The sequence below is a fragment of the Hypomesus transpacificus genome, chromosome 10 (genome assembly GCF_021917145.1).
Source record: "Hypomesus transpacificus isolate Combined female chromosome 10, fHypTra1, whole genome shotgun sequence".
NCBI classification, from domain to species: Eukaryota; Metazoa; Chordata; class Actinopteri; order Osmeriformes; family Osmeridae; genus Hypomesus; species Hypomesus transpacificus.
The window spans coordinates 10,159,215-10,186,649 of record NC_061069.1 but is presented as its reverse complement, the minus strand read 5'-3'; the positions used below and the strand labels follow the sequence as shown (position 1 = coordinate 10,186,649).

Sequence of the window (27,435 nt, the reverse complement as noted above, 5' to 3'; positions counted from 1 at the left end):
AAGGAAAGAGTGAGCCGTTAACGGGTCAGGGCGCTGAAGGGAAGGTAAAGTCATTTCACCCGTTTCTTTTTTCTATAAACCGCTGCCCAGTTTAGCAGCCTCAGCAGGTGAGATGGAACGCTTGGTTTGTTATTATGACTCGTTTCCCTGACAACAGAGGGCCTCGTGGGAGACGGAGGCACGGAGAGTTGAGGTGAAACCAGGACAAAGTCTCCTTCACCTCTTCAAAACAATAAACCAGTAAAACAATCCTAACTCTGTCCAGTACCAGTCTGCTACACCACCTGGTATACACCCACACATACAGTCACGACTACACACACACACACACTCACACACACTCAGTAATAGAAACATACCTATTGCATTTCCAGCTATACACACAAACTAAAAGTGGGCAGTGTTGTCCAGATCCCACACCTTTCAGACTGCAAGCCACCGAACAGCGACGTCACAGACACAAGCCCTGCTGCAGTGAGTCCACATGGAACAGAGTCCAATAGAGAGAGGATGCCTTAACCTCCAGTCCTGAGAGCATCCATCTGCTGCTGGTTAGCCTGACAGAAGAGTGTTGGGATGACCTCACACCACAGGTTAACACCTCACGAGGTGGTGCTACTCACTGTAGAACCACAGTTCTTCTCCTTCTACCATGTGGAGGAACCATCTGTAGAAAACTTTATGAAGACTGTTTTCCCCCTGAGTCTTCTCTGAAACACCTTTTTTTTTTTTAACCTTTAGAGGAGTGAGTTCTAAATATTACCGACGCTGCCAGCAGAGTGAGTTATTTTTTCGAAACGAAAGCTAGCTAGCTTTAGTTAGCTTCCGTTACCTAGCAACCTAGCATAATACTCGTAGCAATGCTACTACCTGCTAGTGTTACTTGTTAGCCTCCCAATTGTAAATTTTGAAGCCATACTATAGCGTTTGTCATATCGTTTTTGTCTATCGGAAAATAGTCGGTTGGAATGTTCAGAATCACATATGTGTGACGGTACTCTGTGGGGCCCGCTTCCGAACAATCACATATACGTGACGCTACTAATTAACGGGTTAATGTTTTATTTCCACACACACGCGCATAGGCACACACACATTTGGTGGTAATCCAGATTAAAAGAAGATGATGGCCGTGCACAGGTAATTCTTTCTGATGCGAGTCTCAGTCTTAACTTCTTTGTTGCAGGTATGTCAATTAGAATCATTTACATACATACATTACAGGAAGACATTCACCCTGAGTAAATTTCTTCCACCACGTTGATCATAGAATAACATTAAGACAGGTCATATTCTTTCTGATTGATTACTGACAATCGAAAATGTTGTGTTTTTGGTCAAGGATAGAGATGAAGATATTAAGATAAAGCCGAACATCTTAAAAAGGAGTTCAGAGGAACCCACACAGCACCATCATTAAGCACGTCAATCGAGCGTCACAGTTCAACAACGTACCTTGAGCCAGGACCACTGTAGTCAGGCACACCATCAGGAGGGTCAGCAAAGTAAAGTCCCACATGGTGCCTCCTCCCTTCACCAGCTCTGCTCCTTTCCCAGTCTCTCTGAACGACACGCAGGTTAGGCAGGGAAGGACCAGACGGGCTCTTCAGATGGCCCGAGGGGCGGCTGGGGGCTGCTCTCAGGTGGGTGCTGCTGCTTGGACCTAGTGAACCTTGCGTCTTGTCTCTGAGCACAGTCTTGGGAGGGTTGTGAGTGAGTTAGACTGACAGAGAGCAGCTCGGGTGTTATAAATGCAGGGACACCCGGGGAGTGGACTGGGTCAGCCCCTCTCTGCTCACCATTGGCCAGTGTTTTCCCAGATCTGTGTCTCCCCCCCCACCATATCACATCCAAGAAAGGCAGAGGAGAGAGAGAGAGGGAGGAGGAGGAGGGGGGTGGGAGGGAGGGTAACCCATTAACTGAAAGAGTGACTTTTGTTTCCAGAGTAAAGATCTCGTTTGTTGTGACTGCTGTGCTCTCTTCATTTCTCCCTGCTCACTAATACATTCCTGGGCTGGTGCTCAAGGTCAAATCCCCCATGCTGAACAGGTGTTCATATCACAGGAAAGAGCAGGGAAGAGAAGGTTTTGGAGCCAAACTCTTGACAATATAGCTGTCAACAAACAGTGCCATTGGACGTTTTCTTGGACTTGTGATTCGATCGTAATCTTACGATAAAAGACCGAGGTTTGTTCTCCCTACCCAGCCCAGCGGCGTGTTCGTCTCAGGTTCCTGTTTCCGTGTAAAAGGAGGTCAAGGTGGGGGAAACCGCGTGGCTGAGTTTCAGAGCTGATTACCGATGACACGCTACAGCTGAACCGTTCACTGGCATGTTCCCAGACTTAGCTTCGGAATTAGAATTTGTCGGACGCAAAAATATGAACTTGGGTCTCTGGCGTGTTTTTGCCATATGCCATTCATCATAAGAGCTAAAAGGCATGCTAGCAATTTTCCCCTGCTAAATTGGACAGCAGTAACCAGGCTGAGTTATAGCTGGCCCCCAATAGGCAGCCGCGACAGTGAGCAGAGCTCCGCGTCAGTTCGGCATTCTCGGACGGCCTGACGCTGCCAGATGTTGGGCTTCTGGTTCGGTTTTGTAACTTCTAACAACCGCTGATTAAATGAAGGGGAGGAAGTGATGTCACACACGGGATGCCGTTCATCCAAAACATGGTGTAAAAGACGTGCTTGAGAGTGAGCATGTGCTTTGTCAGCGACTGTTCTCAGGTGGAGGGGGGACAGAAAATAAATGTTGAATAATTAATTTAATGAACGAATAGATAAAGTAATTCATAAATCAAAAATACCAAAAGAATAAGGATGGTAATAAGAGCCATGATGGTATTAATAATAAATTAATTAACAATCCCTGGTCAATTAACCTCTGACACAGTGACCTCCTTCTAAGAAAGTTGCATTACACTCCTACTTCCTGGTGCCTCACCATCACAGACAAAAGCTGGCAGGAACCACAAGGTGCTCAAGATGCTAAGTGATAAAACTTTTTATTACAGGACCAAGAGCTAACGCTAATGCACATGTACAGACATATGCTATTACGTGTTCAGTAAAGAAAATACATCAGTTTAGATTGATGTAGAAATAAACAAAGGAGAACACATTTTTGTTCCAAAAAACTCTCAGAAAAGAAATACTAATTCTCAACGCAACCCAGGTTGTGTGTGAATTAGTCAGCGAAATCTTGAATGTACAGCCCAACACATTCACCATCCATCATCAGGGATAACATCTCTGAGCTAGAACGGAATGACACAGAGGGTAATGTTGCCATATACATGAAAACTCACACCAAAAACTCCTCAGACCGTCGCAAAAACACTCAAACCACTCAAGGACTAAATAAAATCTTCACTGTACTGTGTTTAGCAAAACAGAGTAAATTCGGACTACAGCGCAACCTGCTCTATGCCCCTTTGAGAGAAGCACATTGACAATAAAGCACAGTAACAATCTATAAAATACAAAACATGAGAATCATATTTTCCAAAATGAAGACTCGCTGGCGTGTTTACAATTCTATAAGACAGTCTGTGCCTGGGTACTCTGGCAGGTTGAGATCATATTTCTTCTGGATGTCGTAAGGCAGGAAGCGACCGGCCAGGAAATGCTTCCCTGAAAAACTGGTGGCACATTTCTTGGGTGCCGTGAGCGAGATGAGCACTTCCGGGTTGATGCCGTCTGTGGTGACCTCATCCACATTCCAACCTTGGTGGGGAGAGAGAGACAGAGAGACAGAGAGAGAGAGAGAGAGAGAGAGAGAGAGAGAGAGAGAGAGACAGAGACAGAGACAGAGACAGAGACAGAGACAGAGACAGAGACAGAGACAGAGACAGAGACAGAGACAGAGACAGAGAGGTTCAGTATTAACCAATTGGAGGGCACTATATTACATAACTATATTGATGTTTCTCCTTTCAACTTTATCGTAGTTTAACCTCCAACAGATGAAACCACGGCTAAGCGAAGAATTCCAGGATGGCAGAGAAGTGGAGAGGGTGTGATTACATGGCTGCTGCACACGCCAAATAGATGTACTGAAGCCAGGGGATATATCTGACTGTTCTAGGTCCACCATGGTCTGGCCAGCTGCTACCCCCAGTCCTTTTGACCTAAAACACTATACCCTCACAACACATTATTACATACATTCGGATAGATGTATATAAATTGGTCAACATTTTCCTCAGCCCATTCAGAAGCAAGAAAGCCACCTCCATGTTGCTTACACCAAGCCTTGTCAGATCTGCACGATCATTGAATGTGATAACACGACGGAGGATATACAGGGAATGTTTCTGACCAGACCTACAGTGCTTCTGGGTCCCCATCCCCCCATCCTCCATCCCCCCATCCTCCATCCTCCATCCCCCCATCCCCCCATCCCCTCATCCCCCCATCCCCCCATCCCCTCATCCCCCCATCCCCTCATCCCCCCATCCCCCCATCCCCTCATCCCCCCATCCCCTCATCCCCCCATCCCCCCATCCTCCATCCCCCCATCCTCCCATCCCCCCATCCTCCCGTCCTGCAGCTGTGGAAGGCTGGGAGGCTGCAGACGTTACAGGGTTGGAGGTTTTACCTGAGGGCACGTCCACGCTGGCGATGGGGATCTTCACCTGCTTGAGGGTGACCAGGATGCCAGCGTAGGGCTCCTTGACGTTGGCATGGTCGGTCTCAGGCCCCATGATGGCATCGATCACCAGGTTATAGGCATCGTTTATCAGCTGGACCTGAACACACAAGCCCAGCGCATCAGGGGGCAATTCACTTTCAACGTCGTCATTCCAGCAGGATATTGACTGAACGACTGAAACTGCCATTGCAAAAGACAGGCAAAGCCGCGCTTCATGGCGTTTTTTGGGGGGGGGACTGACCTCCGTGGGGAGATAGGACAGAAAGGGGATGTCCATCTTCTCACACTGCACGGTGAAGTCCTGGTGCAGGCTGTGCTGGGAGCGCTTCGGGTAGTAGATGGTGGGCTCGTACTCCTGGTGGGGCGGAGGGGGAAAGAAAGGCTGCATTTATAACAGAAGGAAACACTCGTGCACCACCCCCCCTCCTGCTGTGGCTGAATTCCCGCCCACGTGCACGCACAGATCATTTACAACAAGGTGCCAGTGAGATCTCCTTCCTCTCTTTAGTTTCCAATGCTGCAGTCCGGAGGAGCTGCAGCCTCTGCTACCACCACACACACACACACACCGCTGTGGTTCTAATCAACCATGACTGATGATGCCATGATGAAAACCCCGCTGAGTAGAGTGGAAATACAGACACCTGTGGCTTCTGCGCTAACGCCTGATGTCTCCTTCACGCCGGCCAGACAAGAGGTACTCAGCATCCTGCATCCTGTCTACCTAACCCTGGTCACCAGGACGTGGTCTGTCAGCCTGTCACACTCCCACTGGCTCCTGGGGGGGCTCGTAACCAATCAGGTCTTAACGGGGAATGGGGGAGAAGGGGGGGGGGCAGTGCGTCATCTCCGTGACGACGGCCAAAGAACACACAGAGAGAGGTTGGCCGTTCCCCTCTGGGTGAGTTGAGACCCCTGTGTGCCCTGACCCGTGAGAGCTTACATCATCAACGTGAGACGTAACCCCCGGGCAGGGCGCTCGTCCGCGTCGGTCGGCCGTGAGCGGAGCGAGGGGATGAGGCATGAGCGCTGCAGGGGCGGGTCACAGACGAGGCACAAGTCTCTTCCTGCTCATATTAAGGGGCCTCCTGTGACCTGGACTACTTCCAGGAACGGGTTCCCCTGGGGGCGGGCCAGGAGAGGGCCGGGTTCTGTCTTTTCATTGGTCGCGAGTCCGTTGGGAGTCACTGTGGTTTTTACACACTCACACACGTGATACAGACGCTGCGTTGAGAGAGGAGTTCTCTAGGTTTTACTGGGATTTGGGTGATTATTCTACGGCGTGTCATTGCTAAACTGTTTAGCTGTTTAGACTGTTTCAGACACCATGAAAGAATCAGAGAGAGAACATCATGTTCGTTGTTCCTTTACACAAATTATCGGCCCGAACAAATAAATGTAGACAATGAATCACAATCAAGGCAAATACCGAACACAATTCGTTGTGACTAGAGGGCGGTGGTGTCTTTTCCAAAAACGTGGCTTTTCGTTTTTCCGTTTGTCTAGCAGTGGAAAAGAACACAGACTCGGGCCAAATTCTTCGAGACACATGTCGGGTCTGAGGAAACGGAAGGCTAAGATGGCTGCTACTGTGCTAATCAGGTAAAGCTTTTTCAGCCCCGGGCTGATAAACCATAAACTTTTTACTGCTGAATCACAGCTTGGTCTCACACCTTGCTCTCTACCTCCCCCTCTGCAGCTCTCGTCTCCAACTGACACTGGAAAAAAAAAAAAACATCCAAGTGGCAGTTTGTTGTTCATTTACTGTAGACATGTTGCTGTGCTGTGGCTGCTCTCTGAGAGCTTCTGGACATCCCTGTGGAGGAAGAGCCATCACACGGCCAGGACTCATCTCTCAACATGATTCGTTTTCTTTCGATCAAAGTTATGGAGAAGCACTCTGCGCATTCCTGGAATGACGGTGTAAAATATATCTGTGTTTTGACCCCCCGGCCCATGGCCTTATCCAGAGCTTCTTACACAGCCGGCCTACAACTTTAAAAGGTTCCATCAACGTGTTTTGAATCACAGACATCGATGCGTCATAAATCTAGCATCTCGGACACATATGGTGAAGTTATATAGATACATTCCGTTCCAGGGCCAGAATCCCAAACACATCGATGGTTTTCCCCTCTGACAGGATGAAGATATGTACCAGTGGCCCAGAACTGGAGATATCTTGCGTGTCTCAAACACAATTCTCATCGTTTTCAAGCGAGCAGCGTTCGGTGTCGACAGCCCGACACATCAGCAGTCTGCTCACACTCCATCTTCATGTTCTCCCTTGTAATCCCAACCAATCACGTCGCAGGCATAACATAATTTCCCTGTCTGCCAACTACACGGGCCAGACGCTTTTAATGAGAGTGACAATGGGATGACGCCGGCCTCTGTCTCGATCGCTTAATGGATCTCTTAATTACCAGAGATATTTACAGGAGCTGGAAGGGACGTGCTGCACACTGAGGACCAGCATCAGGATTCCCCTGCCAGCCTGCCGCCTAATTAAAAACAACGGAACAGTTCTCTGGTGTATTTGACTGTGAATGAAGCGTCTAAATGATAGGTGAGGTGTGTTGCAGCGCTGCGTCTTGCAGTGTTGTGGTGTGTAATGTTGTAACGTGGTAAAGTGTAGTCGTGTTTAAAGTATTTTTGTAGCGTAGTGTGGTGTAATGTATGAATGGAGGGATTATAGCAGCATGACAGTGTTGTAGTGTAATGATGTCGTTTTGTAAAGGGTAGGGTCGTGCATTTGATGTGGCCACAGTGTTGTACTTTGCTGTAGCCTGCTGTTCAGTACTTACGAATATGCGCAGGTGTCGGGCACAGACCAGTCCAATAGAACCGTTCTGCTCGGGTCCACAGACCACCAGAACAGTGGGCTGTTTCTTCCCCAGGGAGCTCAAGGGGAAGGCCTGTGAGAGGGAGAGAGTGGAGGGATGGAAGGAGAAAGAGATGGAAGGAGAAAGAGATGGAAGGAGAAAGAGATGGAAGGAGAAAGAGATGGAAGGAGAAAGAGATGGAAGGAGAAAGAGATGGAAGGAGAAAGAGATGGAAGGAGAAAGAGATGGAAGGAGAAAGAGATGGAAGGAGAAAGAGATGGAAGGAGAAAGAGATGGAAGGAGAAAGAGATGGAAGGAGAAAGAGATGGAAGGAGAAAGAGATGGAAGGAGAAAGAGATGGAAGGAGAAAGAGATGGAAGGAGAAAGAGATGGAAGGAGAAAGAGATGGAAGGAGAAAGAGATGGAAGGAGAAAGAGATGGAAGGAGAAAGAGATGGAAGGAGAAAGAGATGGAAGGAGAAAGAGATGGAAGGAGAAAGAGATGGAAGGAGAAAGAGATGGAAGGAGAAAGAGATGGAAGGAGAAAGAGATGGAAGGAGAAAGAGATGGAAGGAGAAAGAGATGGAAGGAGAAAGAGATGGAGAGAGAGGGAAAAGGAGAGAAGGATAAGGAGGGGGAGACGAGAGGGTGAGGGTGTGACAGAAAGTGGGGAGGGGGGGAGGGAGGGAAGAAGAGGGATGGAGGAGAGGAGGAACGAGAAATGAAAAGCACGAGAGAAGCAGGGTAGACAGGTTAGAGAGGCGTCAACACTTGAACCGCACACGTTCACCGTTCAGAGCTATCCTGGCCTGTGCTCCTCTAAATGTGGTGCTCGGACTGTGGTTCCTCGGACTGTGCCCTCACCATGCCAGGGAGACCTGAGATGGCAACAGCGACCGGGTCTCTCTATAAGAAAAGCCCAAACCCATTCAAATAACCCTGGCAATAACCCTGGCAGGAATGGAAAAATACCAGCGCCCACGCCACAGGATGCATATCCCTCTAAATAGCTGTTTCCATGGAGCAGGCAGGAGCCCTCCTCCCTTCCAGGACACTGGCATATCTCCTCTGGCTGGCGGGCTCCACCTCACAGCTGCTGGTGTGCCCCTGTAAATAAAAATCCCCTCGCGAGTTCTTAAAGCAGGCAGGTATTTGCTTGTTTAACTCAGGGGGAACAATGTGGGGAGTCGAGGGGCTGATCTCCTGATTCAATCTGCCTCACCTCCACCTAAATAGAATCGGAGGGGGGAGGTGGGGTGAGGGGGGAGGTGGGGTGAGGGGGGAGGTGAAGTGAGTTCCCGCTGCCTGGGCGATGCTGCATGGCTCCCTGAACACATGCATGTGTTCATGCATATATCTGATTGAGGGGGTCCATCATAATCTGTGGATGAAGCTGTCTAGCATCTCTCCTCAGAATTCAAGGGGGGGGGGGGGGGGGGAGAGAGTGGGAAAGGAGAGAGTGATGACAACAGTGAGAAGGAGAGAGCAACACCCTCTGCTGCTCTCTCTTTCTCTCTCTCTGTCTCTCTTTCTCTCTCTGTCTGTCCACAGTCCATCTGTCCATCTATCTGTCTCTCTGTTAGTCTGTTACCTCCTGTTTAGCATTTTGCTGCAACCTTCTGGCAGAATGTTATCTCTAGCTAGGTCTCAGCCATTTTCTGTCTTCCCCCGTTCTGTATCACACACACGCACACACACAACAACACACAACCAGGAGCCATGGTTGCATTATATTTAATCAGGTCTCTGGGGTGTTGCCTTCTCCAAGTCCATGGTAATGACAAACACAGCAAGGAATCTCATCTAACACACGCACACACGCACACACACACATACGCCTCCAGACGCACAAAAAGAATAACGATGACAAACGCACCTACACTGGCTTGGGTGAAAGTCGCTGAGGAGGATAGTGAGTTTGTTTCCACATTGGACACGTTAATTTGAGACTGCTGGCGGCTACTGGGGGGAAGTACGACATTGTTTGTCTCATCAGGTGTTGAAAGGCCTCTGCCCACTGTCCCAAACAGGCAGGCGCCAGTCGCACACACACACACACACACACTCTGTTGCCCTACTGCTCTACAGAAGAACCCCCCCCTCCCCTCCTCCTCCTCCTCCAGGCCTGTGTGGTCCCCAGACTGCTTCAGTTCCTGGCCGAGGGAGGATTACGTGGTGAGAAGCTATAATCTCAACAGACCACAGAAGCTGCAGCGAAATCAGCCCCCCTCTGCTGCCTGCTGCACGTTTCCTTAAATAGCAGTGATGTCATGTGTGTTGCCGTGGCGGTAGCGGGGCCGGGGGGTGTGTGTGTGTGTGGGGGGGGGGGGGGTACTGGCCCAGACCGGGGCGGTGGTGGTCCAGCTACGGTATGCACACCACGACCCAGGAGGCCCGCGAGGCAGCCAGCACGGCCCATTGGAGGCTGGTGATAATAGGGCTAGCTGGATGTGGTTGAGGTCATTAGCTACACCGTGGGGAGCCCTCGCTCTCCTGCCCTCTCCTCTCCCTGCTCCCTCAATCTCGACTGTCCTCATTCTTTCCCTACCTCCCTCCATCATCTCACCACTGCACCCTCCCCCCCCCCCCGACCCCTCCAGCCCTCCTTCAGACAGGAAAGCATCTCATGTGTCTGGAAGCTCGCAGAATGTTCGTCTCATGGTGAGCGAGGGGGGAAATCACCGCAGGGTTAAATCAACTTACAGTCCGGTCACACGAACTGGGGGTTCTACTGAGAGGTTCTGGTCTTTCAGCCTCTGTTCTGACACACTCCAGAACAGAACAGACCAGCTTAGAACAGTCCAGTCCAGACTGGCTTGACCCCCCCCCCATCCCCCCCACACACACCGTATGAGAGAGCTGATGTGAGGCTTGTATGGTGGCCAGACATGGCACCCCAGCTCTGAGACGTGCGACAGGGTTTAAGGAGCAGCAGCCAGGACTGCTGAGGGGCACACTTCTCCCAGGAAGGTCAACAAACCCCTAACCAGAAGCTAGGTTACCCATGGTTATCCATGGTTACCCAGGGTAACCCATGGTTATCCATGGTTACCCATGGATACCCATGACCACACAGCTCTGTACTGGGCGTCTCTGTTTGAGACTCAATCAGACGGTCGAGCTCGAAGCAAGGCAAGGAACAGGATCAGGAAGAAGAAGGGGGGGGGGGTGTATGGATGTATAGTTGGATGAATAGATGAATGAATAGACTGATGGATGGAAGTTGTATAGGGATTCAGAATGAAGAGTAAGAGGGCTTGCTGGTGGACAGGAAGGCTGTCTAACGCTGACTGGCTGACTGACTGGCTGACTGGCTGACTGGCTGACAAAGTTAATGGGAAATTGATTGTCAAACTGGATGGCTGAATGGAGAACAGGCTGACTGAAGCAAGGATTGACAAACAGAAGAACAGCTGCAGGAGTCAGGGCATGGGTGACTGTTCTGGGGGAGGAGCCAGGTTCCCAGGTTACCTTGGTGATGGCGATGGCGCAGGCATGACCCCAGATCTCGATGAGCTGCTGCTGTCCGAACCTGTAGTCACTCAGTAGCTCTGTCTCGATGGCTGCCACCTCCACCTTACTGGGGACACACAGCAGAGGACGGCACGTCACCACTCAGCCCTCTTCATCATCACCATCGTCAGCCACATCATCAACATCATCATCATCAGCCACATCATCAGCCACATGATCATCATCATCATCAGCCACATGATCATCACCATCATCATCATCATCATCATCAACATCATCTTCATCATCATCATCAACATCATCATCATCATCATCATCAACATCATCAGCCACATCATCCACTTATTAATTATCATCATCATCCACAACATCATCTTCATCAACATCATCAGCCACATCATCATCATCCACATCGTCTTCATCATTATCATCATCAACCTTCTCATCATCATCAACATCTTCTTCATCATCAACATCATCAGTATTTGGAATGCGATCATATGAAACAAGGTAGACCATTATTTAACCAAAACAGAGAACATCTTTTCAGAAACCTCTTTTCTTCCCAGTATCTGTCATCCAGCAGAAGGCTGCAGGAGCAGTCCAGGGTGCTTAAGGTGGTCTGCTTTTCAGGGTTTGGAAGTCAGGTGACCATGCCTGTTAATGATCCGGAACTGCTAGTATTTACGATGCTAAAGTACACAACAGACTTGGTGTTACAGACACAATCCATCACAGTTCCACAGGCCCAAGCACCAGGAAAAGGCCCCAGGACACCATTCAACCTGGTCCGTCTGGGTGAACGCACCACGGGGAGGTTTTACGAACCCTTCAGTCCTGGTTTGTGAAGATACTACTGAACGACTCTGTCGTCGTGAGGTACTGTGTGTTTTTTCCATGCGTTTCTGAAACAGATCTATGTTAAGGACTGCTGTTAGAGCTGGGCCGTGAACTGAGAAAGGAGCCACTAAAGAAGACCTCCGGCAAACAACTTTACAGTAGGCTTTATGGTGACATGGCAATGACTGTGTGTGTGTATTTCTGTATTTGTGTATATGAGGACATGTATTTATACATGCTTGGGTGTGTGTGTGTGTGTATTTTGAGCCCCATTGTATTAGTGCTGCTCCTCATTCCCCTGCATTGTGAGAGGAGTCTGCTGGTACGAGTGTTAAAACACTGTGTGTGTGTGTGTGTGTGTGTATGTGGGCGAACGTGTTGGGAAGTGTGTGTGTGTGTGTGGACATACCCGGGTGTGTGTTTTGTGTTGGTGGCGTTTAGACAAAGACCGAAGGATAAAGTCCTCTTTCTAGTGTTTTCACGGCCCCGCATGGATACTCATGCTGTGCCTGTTACTGTAGGGACATCTGGTGGTGATTTTCCGGTACTACAGCTTCCAAATCAATAGTTGTGTATTATAAGTACAGTGGAATTGCAATAATCTTTGCAGCTGTAAATCATGTGTCTGTAGACATGTTATAGGATGTTTTTGATGTTGCTGTTTTGTTTCCACAAGATCGGAAGGGAAAGAAACAAGGAAAGAGAGAGTCTCTTTAAGACTGGCTGGCTGTGAAGAACAAACAAGGTCACACACTTTTATCTGACCATTCAGCTCTCAAACAAGATTAGGATCATGAGTGTGTGTGTGTGTTTGTGGGTGTGTGTGGGTGTGTGTCCTTAAAAATGTGTTCATGAGTTACATCATGTGTTGTACTCAAAGGCCTGTTTTAGTATGCTGCAGACACTGTTCACCAAAAGAGGGATAGAGAGAGAGAGAGAGAGACGGGAGAGAGAGAGAGAGAGAGAGAGAGAGAGAGAGAGAGAGAGAGAGAGAGAGAGAGAGAGAGAGAGAGGGAGGGAGGGCGATAGAGGTAGAATGACACACAGTGGGAACCATCTGGTAGAGTGGTAGGCTGTGCGGGGAGGTTTAGAAGTCGGGCTTCACCTCGAGGTAAGAAGCACAAGGGACAGTAATGACAGGACTGTCACACAAAGGCACACAAGTGGTGCCTTGTGCTGGAAGGATAGCCCTCCACTTGTGATCGCCGAGAAGAAAGTAAACGAGCTTCCTCCAGGGAGATCCCACAGCTCAAGGCAGCTCAGCGCGAGACGGGAGCGTGGTTCGGATGTAAAGCCATTCAGCCCTCAACCGCAGGAAGCCATATTGTCCCTTTTCTCTGGCAGATTACAGTTGTGTGTGTGAAGCGTGTGTCACAGCTTTAGAGAAATGTGCCTCTCAGGAGAGGTGTTGAAAACAGATTAAACACAAACACACACATGTCTTGACTTCCCGCGTACGCAGCAGCTTCAGTGTTTGTGGACTATAGATAGAATCACAGTGATCCAGTTACACTTACCCCGATAATTGACCAACCAGCCTTCCATGCAACCTGTCAACAAGCTAATCCATTGATCAGTCATTCCGCTATCCAAACCAACCAGCCTACCAGCCAGCCAGCCAGTCAGTCAGTCAGTCAGTCAGCTAATCAACCGACCAGCCATCCAGCCAAGCAGGAAGCTGAGCATCCAGCATCCTGCTGGGGCTCCTGGCATTTAGACAGGATCACCTGGAAGGAAGTCACTGACTCACTGTGACAAGATGATATTTACAAAGCTCCCCACACCAAGGTTGGTTTCCTACAGTTCTGGCTTTCACAGGGAGACGTTCAGCCGAACAGAACCGTGATCTTCACTAGCAACAGCGTTTGTTTTAGGCTTGTCCTTTGCACATTCAACTGGTAACAAATATAAAAATATATTCCAGTTGTGGATAAACACACAACGAGAAACGGCCGAGCGTTCAGTTCCATGGTTGTCGTGGTTTCGGAGTTGAGGTTTTCTCTCTCCACTAGGAGGCGCTGCAGAGGCCAGAAAGAATAAAGACCCCCAGAACTAACACCTCTGTTTTGACAGGGGAATCACAGCCCAAATCAGTCACACGGGTTCTCCCTGTGGTGACACGACGGAAACCCTAATGATGATGGCCCTACTCAGTCATCCCACTTGACTGTCAAGTGTGTGTGTGAATGTGAGGGGGTGTGTGTGTCTCCTGTGTGGGTCTGTGTGTGTGCGCTCTGAACGGAATCTTCATTAACCATCCCAAGTGTTGACGTGAGTGCGTGAGCGTCGTTGTGTGTCAACGTGCGTGTTTGTCGGGGCGTGTGTTCGTTCGTGCGTGCGTGTGGAGGCGGGGAGGGGGCTGGACGTGTGTGTGGAGGCGGGGAGGGGGCTGGACGTGCGTGCGTGTGGAGGCGGGGAGGGGGCTGGACGTGTGTGTGTGTGGAGGCGGGGAGGGGGCTGGACGTGTGTGTGTGTGGAGGCGGGGAGGGGGCTGGACGTGTATGTGTGTGGAGGCGGGGAGGGGGCTGGACGTGTGTGTGTGTGGAGGCGGGGAGGGGGCTGGACGTGTGTGTGTGTGGAGGCGGGGAGGGGGCTGGACGTGTGTGTGTGTGGAGGCGGGGAGGGGGCTGGACGTGTGTGTGTGTGGAGGCGGGGAGGGGGCTGGACGTGTGTGTGTGTGTGGAGGCGGGGAGGGGGCTGGAGACGTGTGTGTGTGTGGAGGCGGGGAGGGGGCTGGACGTGTGTGTGTGTGGAGGCGGGGAGGGGGCTGGACGTGTGTGTGTGTGGAGGCGGGGAGGGGGCTGGACGTGTGTGTGTGTGGAGGCGGGGAGGGGGCTGGACGTGTGTGTGTGTGGAGGCGGGGAGGGGGCTGGACGTGTGTGTGTGTGGAGGCGGGGAAGGGGCTGGACGTGTGTGTGTGTGGAGGCGGGGAGGGGGCTGGACGTGTGTGTGTGTGGAGGCGGGGAGGGGGCTGGACGTGTGTGTGTGTGGAGGCGGGGAGGGGGCTGGACGTGTGTGTGTGTGTGGAGGCGGGGAGGGGGCTGGACGTGTGTGTGTGTGTGGAGGCGGGGACAGTAACAAGCTGTTGTGGCCCCGGGAGAGAGAGCCCTTCATCCCTGCTTGGCCGTGGTGGCGCTCCCCGGAGCTTCATCACGCTGCTCAGCTGGGATCACATGCCTCTTAACGAGCCTGTTTACCTCACCAGCCTGGCCCGAGGAGGGCCGGCAAACACACACACACGCACACGCACACGCAAACACACAGGTCCACACAGGCCCCGACGAGAGCATGCGACCCCAAAGTGAGCCCTGCACACACACACACTCTCACACACTCTCACACACACACACACACTCTCACACACTCTCACACACTTCACGCAATCGCAATCTCATGTGCGGGTAAACACGCTCTTTCGTCACACAAAGCTACTGGACTCGCCCCTCCTAAACAAACAAGTCCCACATCCACACGTGTTAACCCCAAACGCCTGACTGCACGGCTCAGTCACACAGAACCCCTCTAACATGCAGGCACATGACCGCACATGAGTCCACCGAGCGGTGAGATGATATCAAAGCACACACACACAGGCGTGAGCAGCATCATAATCACTTGACAGAGCCTGCAGCTGCTCTCTAGAGAGTGATTAATCCAATAAGACAAATAACATTTGTAGTGTAGTCATTGAACACAGTTTCTTCCGTCCTAATCAGCTGTTAATGGGCAGGGCATGCACGGTGACACAACAACACGACTGTCCTCCTCTCTCCAGGAACAAGGAAGGCTCCGCCCACAAGGCCTGACCGCCACCTTAACTAAACATCCCTGAAATCTAAATCGGGGGTCCCCATGGTAACTCAGTCTCCTCAGGCGGAAGGAAGGGGTTGGCTGGATAATTACCCAGACTCCTTTCTGGGTGATGCACAGACAGCTAAATATCTGTGTATCCAGAGATTTTTGGTTGTGTGTGTCTGTTTGTCTGCTTGTCAGTGCTGCTTAGACAGTTAAATGATACATCTTCCTTGGCACGGGAAGTTGAGACACCATTGCAATCCAAACTGCCGTCGGAGTGTATCTAATCCAACACTTAGCGTGTGTGTGCGGTTGGCGTCACGCAAGGTGCTTCAGGGTGACATTGGTGACCACAGCAACACACATCAAATGCACGCCTCCACACCGGGTCAGTGGAGAGCTGCTTTTATGAAACGGTGCAGAGCTGCTTTTGTGAAACAATCATGGGGGTGAGCTCTGTGTCTTCCCCTATAAACTGGCTTTTGTCTCCCTCCTCTGCTTGTTCATGTCCTGCTCTGTCCACTCTGATGAGGGGAAGGAGAGAGAGAAAGAAAGATAGAGGGGAAAGCGAAACAGAGGGAACAAGAAAGAGAAATATGATAGAGAGAGAGAGAGAGGGAGGGAGGGAGGGAGGGAGGGAGAGAGAGAGAGAGAGAGAGAGAGAGAGAGAGAGAGAGAGAGAGAGAGAGAGAGAGGGAGGGAGGGAGAGAGAGAGAGAGAGAGAGAGAGAGAGAGAGAGATCACTCTCTCACACCCTGTCTCATCTGACCCTGGTCTCTGGTGTTTGGTGCCTCACTCATACCCTCACCCACACCCTCACCCACACCCTCACCCACACCCTCACCCACACCCTCACCCACACCCTCATCCTCACCCACACCCTGCTGAGGAAGCTCTCTGAGCATAATGGAACTAATTACCACCACACACACCAGAAAGGGAGTAGGCCCTGACACTTATCTCCGTCTTAAGCTTCACCTCAATCATTCAAATCAAGATAATCCCATTAGGAACTTGGCTGCATCATGGCTAGAAGGCTTCGGTCAGAAGTTGGGCTGAGTGATACTGTGAAATTGAATATTTTTTTGCTAAGCGCCACTTAGAGACAGAAGAGTCGAGTCATGTTCCTTCCTCTGCTGGCACTCGGTCAATCGCGAATCGCGAAGATGGCGTCCATTATCAGGGTAATGGACGTCTTCCTTCACTCAACTCGATACCGCAACTGTTAGGTCATCACGTGGATCACCCTGGGTGTTGTGTGTGTGTGGGTTGTGTGTGTGGGTTGTGTGTGTGGGTTGTGTGTGTTTGTGTGTGTAGGGGCTGCTAGGTCACTTTAGGACACACACCACAGTCATCAGCTCTTGAGAGAACGGAAGTAGAGGGAGGGAGGGAGGGATTCACTTTAAGAAAGGAACAAGGCAGGAAAAATGGAGAAGACAGAAAAAAAAGAGACAGTGAGAGAGAGCAGAACGAGATGAGATTAGAGATAGCATCCATCTTTGTCTCAGCCCATCCCCTGCCCCAGGTAATTTCGCAGTCTGAGGGCCAGAATGTGTGTGTACTTACTTCTTTGTGCGGATTTTGTGTTAAACGTGTGTGTGTGTGTGTGTAGTGTTTGCAGAGAAGGCAGGAGTGGGGCAGAGTGCTTGGGGGCAGGTGCTGAAGCTGCAGTGTCTCATAACATCAACTTGTGTGCCACGGCAACAAACAACCGCCTTCGCCTCTTTCATTCCAACCCCAGCGAATGAGAGGGAGGCAGCTAAACAGCCAGTCCCCATCAGTCAATTCATTTGGCAGCTCTGGGAAAGCTGTTTAGACGTCCATCTTTAGGCAGGTGGCTTTGGTTGATTTCGTGATTTCTCAAGTGTGAGGGCGCAGGGGTGGGAGTTAAGCAGGTGGGGGGGGAGGTGGGGAAGGAGAGGCACCTCAGGTGGCCCCCCCGGGGGACGCTGGGTAATGGGCAGGGTGAAAACACTCGATGCTCGAGGCCTCCTGACCACAGCACCTGGCCAACCCCACCAGTCCTCAGCTGGCTAATTCACCTCAATGGCTTTTATTTGGATGGATGACCTGCACACAGGAAGCGTGTGTGTGGGTCATGTGTGACCCTCTTGGTCCCTCGTGGACTTGGATTAAAAGCATTTGTCAGCCTCGTGGCGTGGCTCATGTTTGATAGATTACAACAGGACACCGGCTGGTCACATCCCATTGGCACTCGGTGCCCCCCAGCCTTCTCTTCCAGGTAGCGGAAAGAGAGAGAGAGAGCATGAAAGCTAACTGAATTCAGAGAGGGGAGCTGTCACCCAGAACACGGAAGAGAGTAAAAGCCCTGTTCTGATGCAGCCTGACCTGGAACACAACAACAATGCATCGACTGTTCTCTTTAAATAAGGGAGGATAGAGAGAGAATGAGAGAGAGAGAGAGAGAGAGAGAGAGAGAGAGAGAGAGAGAGAGAGAGAGAGAGAGAGAGAGAGACAGAGACAGAGACAGAGAGAGAGCAGAGGGATCCTCTCCCTACTTTCACTGTTTCACCCCCACTCTCTCTGTTCCGTCCTCTCCTCTCTTCTATCTCTCTTCCCCTCCCCTCCTCTCTTCTCTCTTCTCCCCTCCTCTCCTCTTCCCTCCCCTCCTCTCTTCTCTCTTTCTTCCCCTCCCCTCCCCTCCTCTCCTCTTCCCTCCCCTCTCCTCTCTTCTCTGACCCATCCCCTCCCCTCCTCTTCCCTCCCCTCCTCTTCCCTCCCCTGCCCTCCCCTCCCCTCCCCTCTGTTGGCTGCCAGTAGGAAGACACAGGCCCCCCAGGATATGATTACGCTCCGCCACCAGGCTCTTAACAAGCACTTTGACGGCCCATCAGGACCGCTGGGGAACCGCCACTAAGCCGCAGAGGAAGTAGAAGTCCACCGCACACGAACCACAATCACACTGTTCAGTCGTAGCTGAGGTCTCCATGGTAACTCGGGCTCTGTATAAGCTATATACTATGATGCTAATATCTACAGTGGTGGACTGCCTACAAAACAGCTCTTGCCAGTAGCCAGGTGTGGGTCCATGTGGAGTCGAGGGGGGGGGGGTGGTCTGGGTGGGGGCAACAGCTTCAGCTTCAGCTCCAGCACAGTAATTAAGGGTTTTTTGAAGTGCACTAATAGGTGACATTTAAATAATCAGGTTTGATTGTCTTCCATTTAATCACAGGGGAGGTCAAATGAAACAGTGGGGCTTTCTAATCCCAGCTCCACTACACGGGGAGTGATGGAGCACTGGGCGGTGTGGTGCTGCCGTTCCACCGGGCAGGGAGAAGAGGGACGTGTGGGGACGGTGGAGAACGTCGGTACGGATCAGAGAACGGAGAAACCAGCAGAGTCCAGCAGAGATGCACAGAGCACTGGATACCATGGTAACAGAGCGAGGGATGCAAGAAAGAGAAGAAAAAAAAAGAGAGAAAGGTGGGGTTGACGGGGGCAGGGGGGGGGGGCTGTCACTTCCTGGAGACGGAGCGGAAGGCGGGGGAGGTAAAGAAGAAGTAAAACTATCTAAGACCTCAATTAACATCTCTGTCTTTAGCTCAGGCACACACGCTGGAACACATCAGCGAAATGGAACCTTCCGGCAAACTAATATATAACATTCCAACTGTTGTTCCCACCTGCATATAAAGAACAACAATTACTCTTGCAAACCGCACCCTCTTATTGTCATGTTTGTCTGCCGCGTACGACTGCCTCCGCAGATCCCAGAAAAACTGCATAATTATTCAGAACGACTGCTGGAAGAAAGGATTTCATTAGCGCCGTGCGATATTAGACACACCCGCTTGGGTAACAGTGGCTGGCTGTGGAGGTCTGGAGGAACAATTGAAGAGGAGAGGTATCCCACGGCAGGGTTGCCAGGCTTAGGCACAAAGCTCCTGGGTCCTAAGCTCCAGAGGTTCTGAGAGATGTTGGAGACAGGAAACGGGAGAGAGGAGGATCTGACTGGGGAGGGGACAGATGCTGGGGGGGAGATAAGAGGGGAGGACGGAGGAGCGAAGAGAGAGAGCGGGAGGGGGGAGATTAGAGAGAGGGAGGGAGAGGAGGATGGGGAGAGGAGAGGAAGGTGGAAGGGTCTGTGGAAGAGGGGGAAGAGACAGACCGGGAGAGAATGAGGACTACATTGGAAGTCTTCCCATCAGTGTAGCATAACCCGTTCAGTCAATAGAACTTTTACACTTAATACACATTACCTCTGCTAACAGTAGGAATAGTCAATACCTTAAGTGAGTTATAGCTCACTTAATGAGACTGAATATTGCTCTTGGGAAAGTGAAAGCATCTGTAATAAGTCTTGACGTCTAGGACCATAGAAATACGCCCTAAATCAATGGAAGATCTTTGGTGAAAATGACATGACTGAAGCAATACGACAACTGTGGAGAACCTGAATAAAAAGCAGTCAAAGCCAGTAGATTAAAGCAACCCTGCAGTGGAACCTGCTGGAGTCTAAACGGACTCTTCAAAGCGGTATTTCAATCCACTTCAGTGTTTCATTGCACTGCAGGAAGAGAGGGAGTCTTCTACAACCACAAAGGGACCTCAAACAGGACACCGTGATAAACTGCTTTCATTTTCCATTTGCTTCTGACTCAGCACCACAAGTAAAACTGATGAGAAAAAGACGACTTCTATTTTGGCATCTATTGACAAACCTGCCATCCCGAAGGAGACGTGTAAATGAAGGAAAAACGTCAATATCCTTCCTCTGGTCCTATTTAAACTGCCTGTTGTCATTTACATTTAGCAGGCACGTTTTCTCCCAAGTGACTCATAAACAGGGCATGGGGTCTGGGAGTTTAAACCAGGATTCTAATCTCCCAGTCCTCATTCCTTTAACGAGTCATGATTTATTTGGTTGTGTGTTAAAAACAATTATGAATTTATGTATGAGCCAAAACCGCTAACTAAAAGGAGCTACAGGTAAGCTCTCCCTTGGATGAAGCTGTGCCTGGAAGCCTGGCAAGGTGATGTTGTAAAGTGTTCCCTGTGTTCACGTCAAGCTCTTAGGCTGCTCTCATAGCACTTGACAAGAAGGTTGTCTTGACCCCCAAAGGCTGCTATTCTGAGGTGGAAAACGAGGAGTTTTGAGGCTAGCTGAGAGACCGTCCATTACCTTTGACCTTCTCTGAGCACAGTCGCATTTTCCATTTCCATTGAATCTCCATTTTGTTCTCATGTGTTTTTTGCTTTCTGTCTCCTGCTCTCGTTTGGCCCAGGGCAGGCATGGCTAGCCAGGCATTCGATGATCTCCCTCTGCCTTTTTGACTTCCCTGACATCTCTCTGATGGTCTGAATTCACAAACACAACCCCCCCCAGCCCCACCTCAAACTAACAACTAACAAATACACATTAATCTTCACCTGCTCAGTGAATCTGTTATTCACAAGTCAAGAGAACCAGATGTTGTGGATCACTTCCGGGACTCGAACCTGGGACTTTTGGTGTTGCAAACCCACAGGTCCCTCAGGTCGAGGGTCGTACATGTCTCTGGTAAAGGATGCTGTAGCTTACATCCTCTCCAAAACACCACAAGATCTCTCTGCTGCAACATTCTCTATTCATATTTACAGCAGTAGAAAAACTAGGAGGAATATAAAATCTTGGCTTCGCTGTTGGATTTGCAGCGTGAGGCGCGATGAACCAAGCTGTCACACACCCCTCCAGAGAGAATCTAACAGATTGAGAGAATGCAGGATAAGGTACAACACAACATTCTCTCCTGCGACAAACAAAACCGTCTCCAGACTAAGAGAGAGAGAGAGAGAGAGAGACAGAGAGAGAGACAGAGAGAGAGACAGAGAGAGAGAGAGAGAGAGAGAGAGAGAGAGAGAGAGAGAGAGAGAGAGAGAGAGAGAGAGCTGTGATTTGTTGTTTCTCATTTTTCCTGGAGAGCATGAGGTTAGGTTGTTGTGATGAGAAGGGCTTCTCCCTCTCCCCCTCCCCCTCTCCCTCTCCCTCTCCCTTCCCCTGCCAGGTCCCTGAGAAGCAGGTGATGCTAGATGCTCCAACAGAGGCACTTCCCCAGGGGGCATGCTGCTGACATCATCTCACCTCAGCTGTCTGTCAGCTCCTTCACATCAAACTTGCTTTTCAAACTTTCATTTCCATCGACAGGAAACGGTTGAAACTGAACTATATGGCATCGCTCCAATGTGTGGTATTTCTTCCACCATTTCAGGCATGTAGAACTAAAACACTTTTCGGAGATTACGCTAATCTCTGGATTTAGTGCTTCCACTAATTAAAATATCCTAGGTACTGACAAGGTCAGAATCTTTTTTCTTAAATAAAAACTACAGAACACACCTTTTCCGTGTGTGTCAAGTAGCCAGTATTGCCAAATATTTCAACAGCCTTTCCCTGGGAACCTCTATAAAAAAGGTTTCAAGTATTTATGAGAATTCTACTCATTGTTTGTAGGTTTTGATGACTTCAGAGTGTCTGTGCTCTTCCACAGTGTGTGAGTCTAGTAGAGGGAGGAAAGAGGCTAATTTAGGCCAGGTTTCCCCCTGTTCAAAGGATTTATTATCTTCTCTGTGGATGGACTCAGTGCCTCCGGTCTGCAGGGATGGACCATGAAGAGACAGAATGAGATGCTTCTGGGCGCAGGCCAGGGGGTGACACAGGAGGAGAACACCACTACGAGATTCCCTGTGGGGAGAACCCGACAACACAAACAAGTGCTGTGTGTCTCACCTTGCCCCTCTGATATCCCTCATCAGTCATACGGATTTGTTGCGCTGGGCGGCCAGGAGGGGTGTTTCCTCTGGGGGGGACGAGAAGTGGGACAACGGTGCCACTGATACAAAGACATGCCCATATACAGCTAACACCTGTACACAACACACACTCACACACACACACCTGTACACAACACACACGCACACACATACACCTGGTGAGGCAACCTTGCTGCATCTGTCTGGTGTCTATATAATTGATGAGTGGAGCGCCGGGGGGGGGATCATGACAGCCAAATGGGGGCCCCACCGTGTCTATCCTGGCTCAGAGTCGACCTTTGACAACAGACGGCAGGTGCAGTTAGCTGACAATGCCAGTACTTTAGCACACTCGCTTTCTGAGCCGTAAAGCAAGTTAAGGGACTGTCAAAGGCTTCAAGGACGTGTGCTTGGAAACTGCATCTGATGTTGAAAAGTTATGAGTTCTAATTTCCTCCCCCCCCCCCCCCCCCCCCCCCCCACACACACACACACATTTGACAGCCTTTTATTTAGTTGTCGTAGAGTTTCAACTCTGGGGGGGGTGGGGTTCTGCTGGTGTTCTCAGAGTGAGCCTCGCACCTCTCTACCTCTCCAGATCACAGCTTCCCTGTGAGGTGTGCTGGCCATGCTGCCGGTTTGAAACGCCACGCTGACATCACATTTGAATACATGATGTGAATAATGTCATGGGTGTTGGTGCTTGGGGAGGCATTGTGTGTGTGTGTGTGTGTATGTGTGTGTGTGTGTGTAAGCCACAGGCCATGATACCCAACACACTCTCCCTCACAACTGCAATAGCAATATCAGGAAGACACCACAAACAAATCGTCTTGTATTGTCTACCTTAACCTGGCGAGGCTGGATCACTGCACACTGGAAAGAAGGGACAGAATGGATCGTTCCTGTCAGCAGGGTTGTTTATGTGGATGTGTGTGTGTGTGTGTTCAGGATGTTTGAACAACCCATTGGTCACCCTGGGAAGCAGAGCTAATGGAGGTATCTACGGGAGCACAGGAAGGGTGCTAAAGTTAGCCCTCCACAGACACACCAGCTCTGGTTAACATTGATCCAGCGTGCTCAGCCAGCATGTCCACCACTCATTACTCATCACATTCATTCACACCAATACACACACCTCACAGAGAAAAGAGTGAGAGAAACAGAAGGAGAACATGTGAAGAAAGAGAGAGAAAAAGAGAGAGAAATAAATAGAGATGAGTGTCTTGAAATACTAACACTGAGATTTTGGATAAAAGCTTGATCCCTTGGATAAAAGCTTGACTATATATATATATCCCTGAAATCCCTTATACTGTAGCTTCAAGTGGACCTGTAATATCCTAGATCAGGAAGGTAGTGATTCCCCTGCAATGGATGGTGAGCCATATTGTGTTTCGACTAGGGGTGTCACGATACCAAAGATTCAGTAGTCGATGCCAATACCATTAAAAAAACACGATTCTCGATGCCAATTTCGATACCATGGTAAAAAAAAAGAGGATTGTCTAACATTCCATGTAGGCTACTTGAACCATGAACTTCTTTAAAATATTTGAAAAATAGCAAAATGTCCTACAAAGACATACAAAACATGTGCAATAGAGCATAGCACAACATAATAAAGTGCAATTAAGCCATTCAGCTAACAAGATGAACATGACATGAGTTTACCTTCTAAGCTATGGGCTAACGTTAAAACTACAGCTAACCTAAACTATGTACATAAGCCATTGTAACACACGTGCCCACCATCTCAAACATCATGTAACGTGTATTTTAGTATGACAGATTAAACAAACAGAAAAAGAGCTTTGGATGTATTCAGAATTTCGCCGCAACTTCAACGAACATTGATTTATTTTGTATGATGCCAGATGTTAGCATCGGTGCTGCGCCTCTTCTGGAACTGAATCAGAACTTGCCTTGAATTCTTTAAACAAATCCAGATGACGATCTTTCAGGTGCTTAGCTAAATTGTAAGTATTCCCCCTTGGTCTGAAGACTGCGGTAGCATTTTTTGCATAATGGCTTCTGCGGATTAATTATAACGCCACGGTCATCTGCCTCAAACGCAAACTACTTTTTTTGCCTTTCTTGTCAACAAGTCGAAGCGGGGCGATCGCTAAAGCAGCAGTTGTTATCTTGTTTTTCTTAATGTAAACGTCGACTGGAACACTCCTGAAGACGCAGCACCGATGCTAACATCTGGCATCGGCGCTCACGGTACTTACGGTGCTTCAAAAAAATGGCATCGTCGGTGTTTTGTTATTTTAGCATCGGAAGGTACCGTAAGTATCGGTTCTCGTGACATCCCTAGGTTCGACCTGTATGAGACAGAGGTCTTTCAGGCAGTGAGTTCAAACTAGACCACCACATGACATGTAACCACGGTGACAGAGAGCACAGTGTTGCTCGCGGTCTGGGAACCTGACTGGGACCGAATAATGACATGTCCTGTCATGCAGCTGTCTGGAGGAATCCACATCGGAGAAGACTCCGGTTCGATAAATCCGATCTGACTTTTGGATTTTGCGGCTAAAAATAGTGCACATCGTCCAGATGTCAGTGCCTTGTATATCTCCCCACCCTGCAACCTCCCTCACAAAGACTCCTGACCTCTATTAAAGGCCTGGGGTGGAAGGGGTGAGGGGGGGAAGGGTGGCAGAGATGATACCCACCTCCTGCCCCCTAGGCTGGCAGGGGGATGTTATGTAACAATCTCGACATCTCGAGAGCCCTCTGTTCTTGCACTCCTGGTGTGTGATTGGCTGGAAGGCGGCTCCTGAGTGGCGTGTTGATTGGCTGTTTCCCCCGGCCATCCGCTGGCTGTCTCTCATCGTTAGCGCCAGCACCACATATGGCCAGTGGGGGGTATGGAACCTTAGCAACTGTCAATCACCCACAGCCCCGGCAACAGCACAACCCCCACTGAGCTAAAGGTGTCCGAGAGATTAGAATTCAGAGAGTCATATTGACTGTCACTTATTGTGTTGGATGGTATTGGCATGACTTCTTGAAACATATTGTTTCAAGAAGAACAGAGTGCTTCTTGAAACATATAATTACAGCACATCCTACAATTGTTGAGTTTTCCTTAGTAACCATTGAAATACTGAAATTGTGCATTTCTGGTCCTACATTTCAGCTGTACCTTCTAAATGCACTACATTACTTTGGATAATAGCGTCTGCTAAATAGACACATGGAGTGTTGAGTTGCTGTTGTAAGGGACCAGAGAGGATGTCTTTGCTTGCTAAGGCAGGGAGTTGTGACTAACAGGGGGTATGAGAAAGGCACAGCGACCGTTGACATCATCAGGAATTCCATCTCGGTATTCCGTGAACAAGGACACATCAGAGCTCCAATCAGAAATCAGCAGAGCGAGACCCTAGAGCCAATTACCCGGGAGAGTCTTCCTGGATGCCTCTAGTGACAGCATCACACACACCTACACACACGCCAAACTTGTACACACACACTCTACATTTACTATACTTAACTTAATATTAATCAACAATATAGACACGCACACAAAAGTATACAAGCATACAAACACGCAAGACACAGAGATAAAGAGAGGGATAAACCAAGAGCAAGAAGGAAGATAAACTGAACAGGCTAATTAAATACAGCACACTGTCTTCACAAACACAGTGTGTCTACCCCCACAAACACAGAATCACACCCACTCACCAGCATTCTACTTACTGTTACATAAAATCTTCAGTTTCCCTCTTATCTGCAATAAACCTCAGAGGTGATTGTTTCACAAATCAATAAGCATTCCCTACAGGTATATTGAACCAACACAATCACACAACAGTAAACACCTCCGGGTCATATTTTTCCCCTTTCCTGCCAAGACAGGCCCACAACTGGTTTCTATGGCAACCCTATCTTACGCACGAGAGTGACAGGTGTTAATAGCCGACAAAATGAGTGACATCTTCCAGGTTATCATCTTTTAAAGATCACACAAACACGATTGTGTTGTTTTTTCTTCTTCTTCCTCTCAACTAGTGTTCTTTCAGTCAGTCTTGATCTCCTAAACGTACTTCTTGTTATTCAACTGTTCACCTCACCTCTCTCTGTTTATCTTTGGATGTCTCTCGACCTCTCTTATCCTCTTCGTACGGACTTCAGGCAAGGTTAGGACCCTCCTCGGACTCAACGAGCTGATGAAAGAAGACAACAACTAATGGACACTGTGCCCATTCTGTCATCTCATCAACTCTTTCCAGCCATGTCCGATGATGTGACTTTGCCTTTGACCCGCGTCTATGATTCATGTTCAGGCTAACGTTGGCCGCAGCCCGGGGAACCATGGTTACGCCTCCATGAGTCGAGATTTAGAATTCCAACGGCTCTCGCCATCGGACGCGGCCGCGAGGCAGCGTGAGCCTGGAATATAAATGGCCGGGTTTCCCAGATTTGTTAAGAAGCTCTTAACGCTAAAAGGTTCTTAGGAACGTTCTAAGAGCGTTCTAGAGCTAGACCGTGAACGGTGGGCGGGGCTAATTAGCGGGGCTAATCGTCGGCTTGCTCGACAACTGCACGGAGACCCATACCTACTACCACAGCTGGGAGCATCATCCTCTCGACTGAGTGCTCGAAACAAGGTCTTGGTTCTACGCTTTCTAATGTGCCCTGATTGGCTGTCGCTTAGTAACCTCAATGTTCTTCCATGAATGCGACTGGTTGTGTTTCATAGTCATAGGTCAGAATCCTGTATTTGCCTGGTCACACTCGACTGGGTCCTGGGAGCACAGCTTATCACAGTCAAAAAAATGCAATAGCTTTGAACGCAAATCTATCCTTTTCCCACACCTCAACTTCTCATACAGAAATTGGAAATGATGTGCACCATGACGTAACAAAAGACAGGATTTTGTAACTTTTCATACTGAAGTCAATAGATTTTCCAATGGTTACTTGGTGACTGAAGGGCAATGAAGGTTTTTCTTAGGGCATGGAGATTTTGTTGAGAAGGAAGGTTCTGGAATAAGTCCTACATTATGGAATTTTAAATCCATAATCCATCCTAAATGTTTTCATAGACCTCCTGAAATAGCTCCAGGGACAGTCCAAATGATTG

The 27,435-nt window shown here is 49.4% G+C and overlaps 2 protein-coding genes across 4 annotated transcripts in view; both read right to left on the bottom strand.

The window, feature by feature from the left end:
• Positions 1-1,759, bottom strand: part of cilp2 (cartilage intermediate layer protein 2) — a 20,402-nt gene extending 18,643 nt beyond the window's left edge. For 2 of the 3 annotated variants that reach the window (XM_047027554.1, XM_047027555.1), the window contains exon 1: positions 1,456-1,758. In XM_047027554.1, the coding sequence (XP_046883510.1) occupies positions 1,456-1,519 (64 nt within the window). In that variant the 5' untranslated portion in view covers positions 1,520-1,758. Of the gene's footprint in view, positions 1-1,455 lie in introns of all 3 variants that reach the window. The other variant, XM_047027556.1, reaches the window with a different exon arrangement.
• A 1,230-nt stretch (positions 1,760-2,989) lies between these two features.
• The window catches only part of yjefn3 (YjeF N-terminal domain containing 3), a 33,638-nt gene continuing 9,192 nt past the window's right edge, over positions 2,990-27,435 (bottom strand). The window contains exons 2-6 of the mRNA XM_047027658.1: positions 10,950-11,058; positions 7,462-7,572; positions 4,896-5,009; positions 4,601-4,751; positions 2,990-3,726 (exon numbers count right to left, since the gene is read on the bottom strand). Coding sequence (XP_046883614.1) covers positions 3,530-3,726; positions 4,601-4,751; positions 4,896-5,009; positions 7,462-7,572; positions 10,950-11,058 — 682 coding nt within the window. The 3' untranslated portion in view covers positions 2,990-3,529. The remainder of the gene's footprint in view (positions 3,727-4,600; positions 4,752-4,895; positions 5,010-7,461; positions 7,573-10,949; positions 11,059-27,435) is intronic.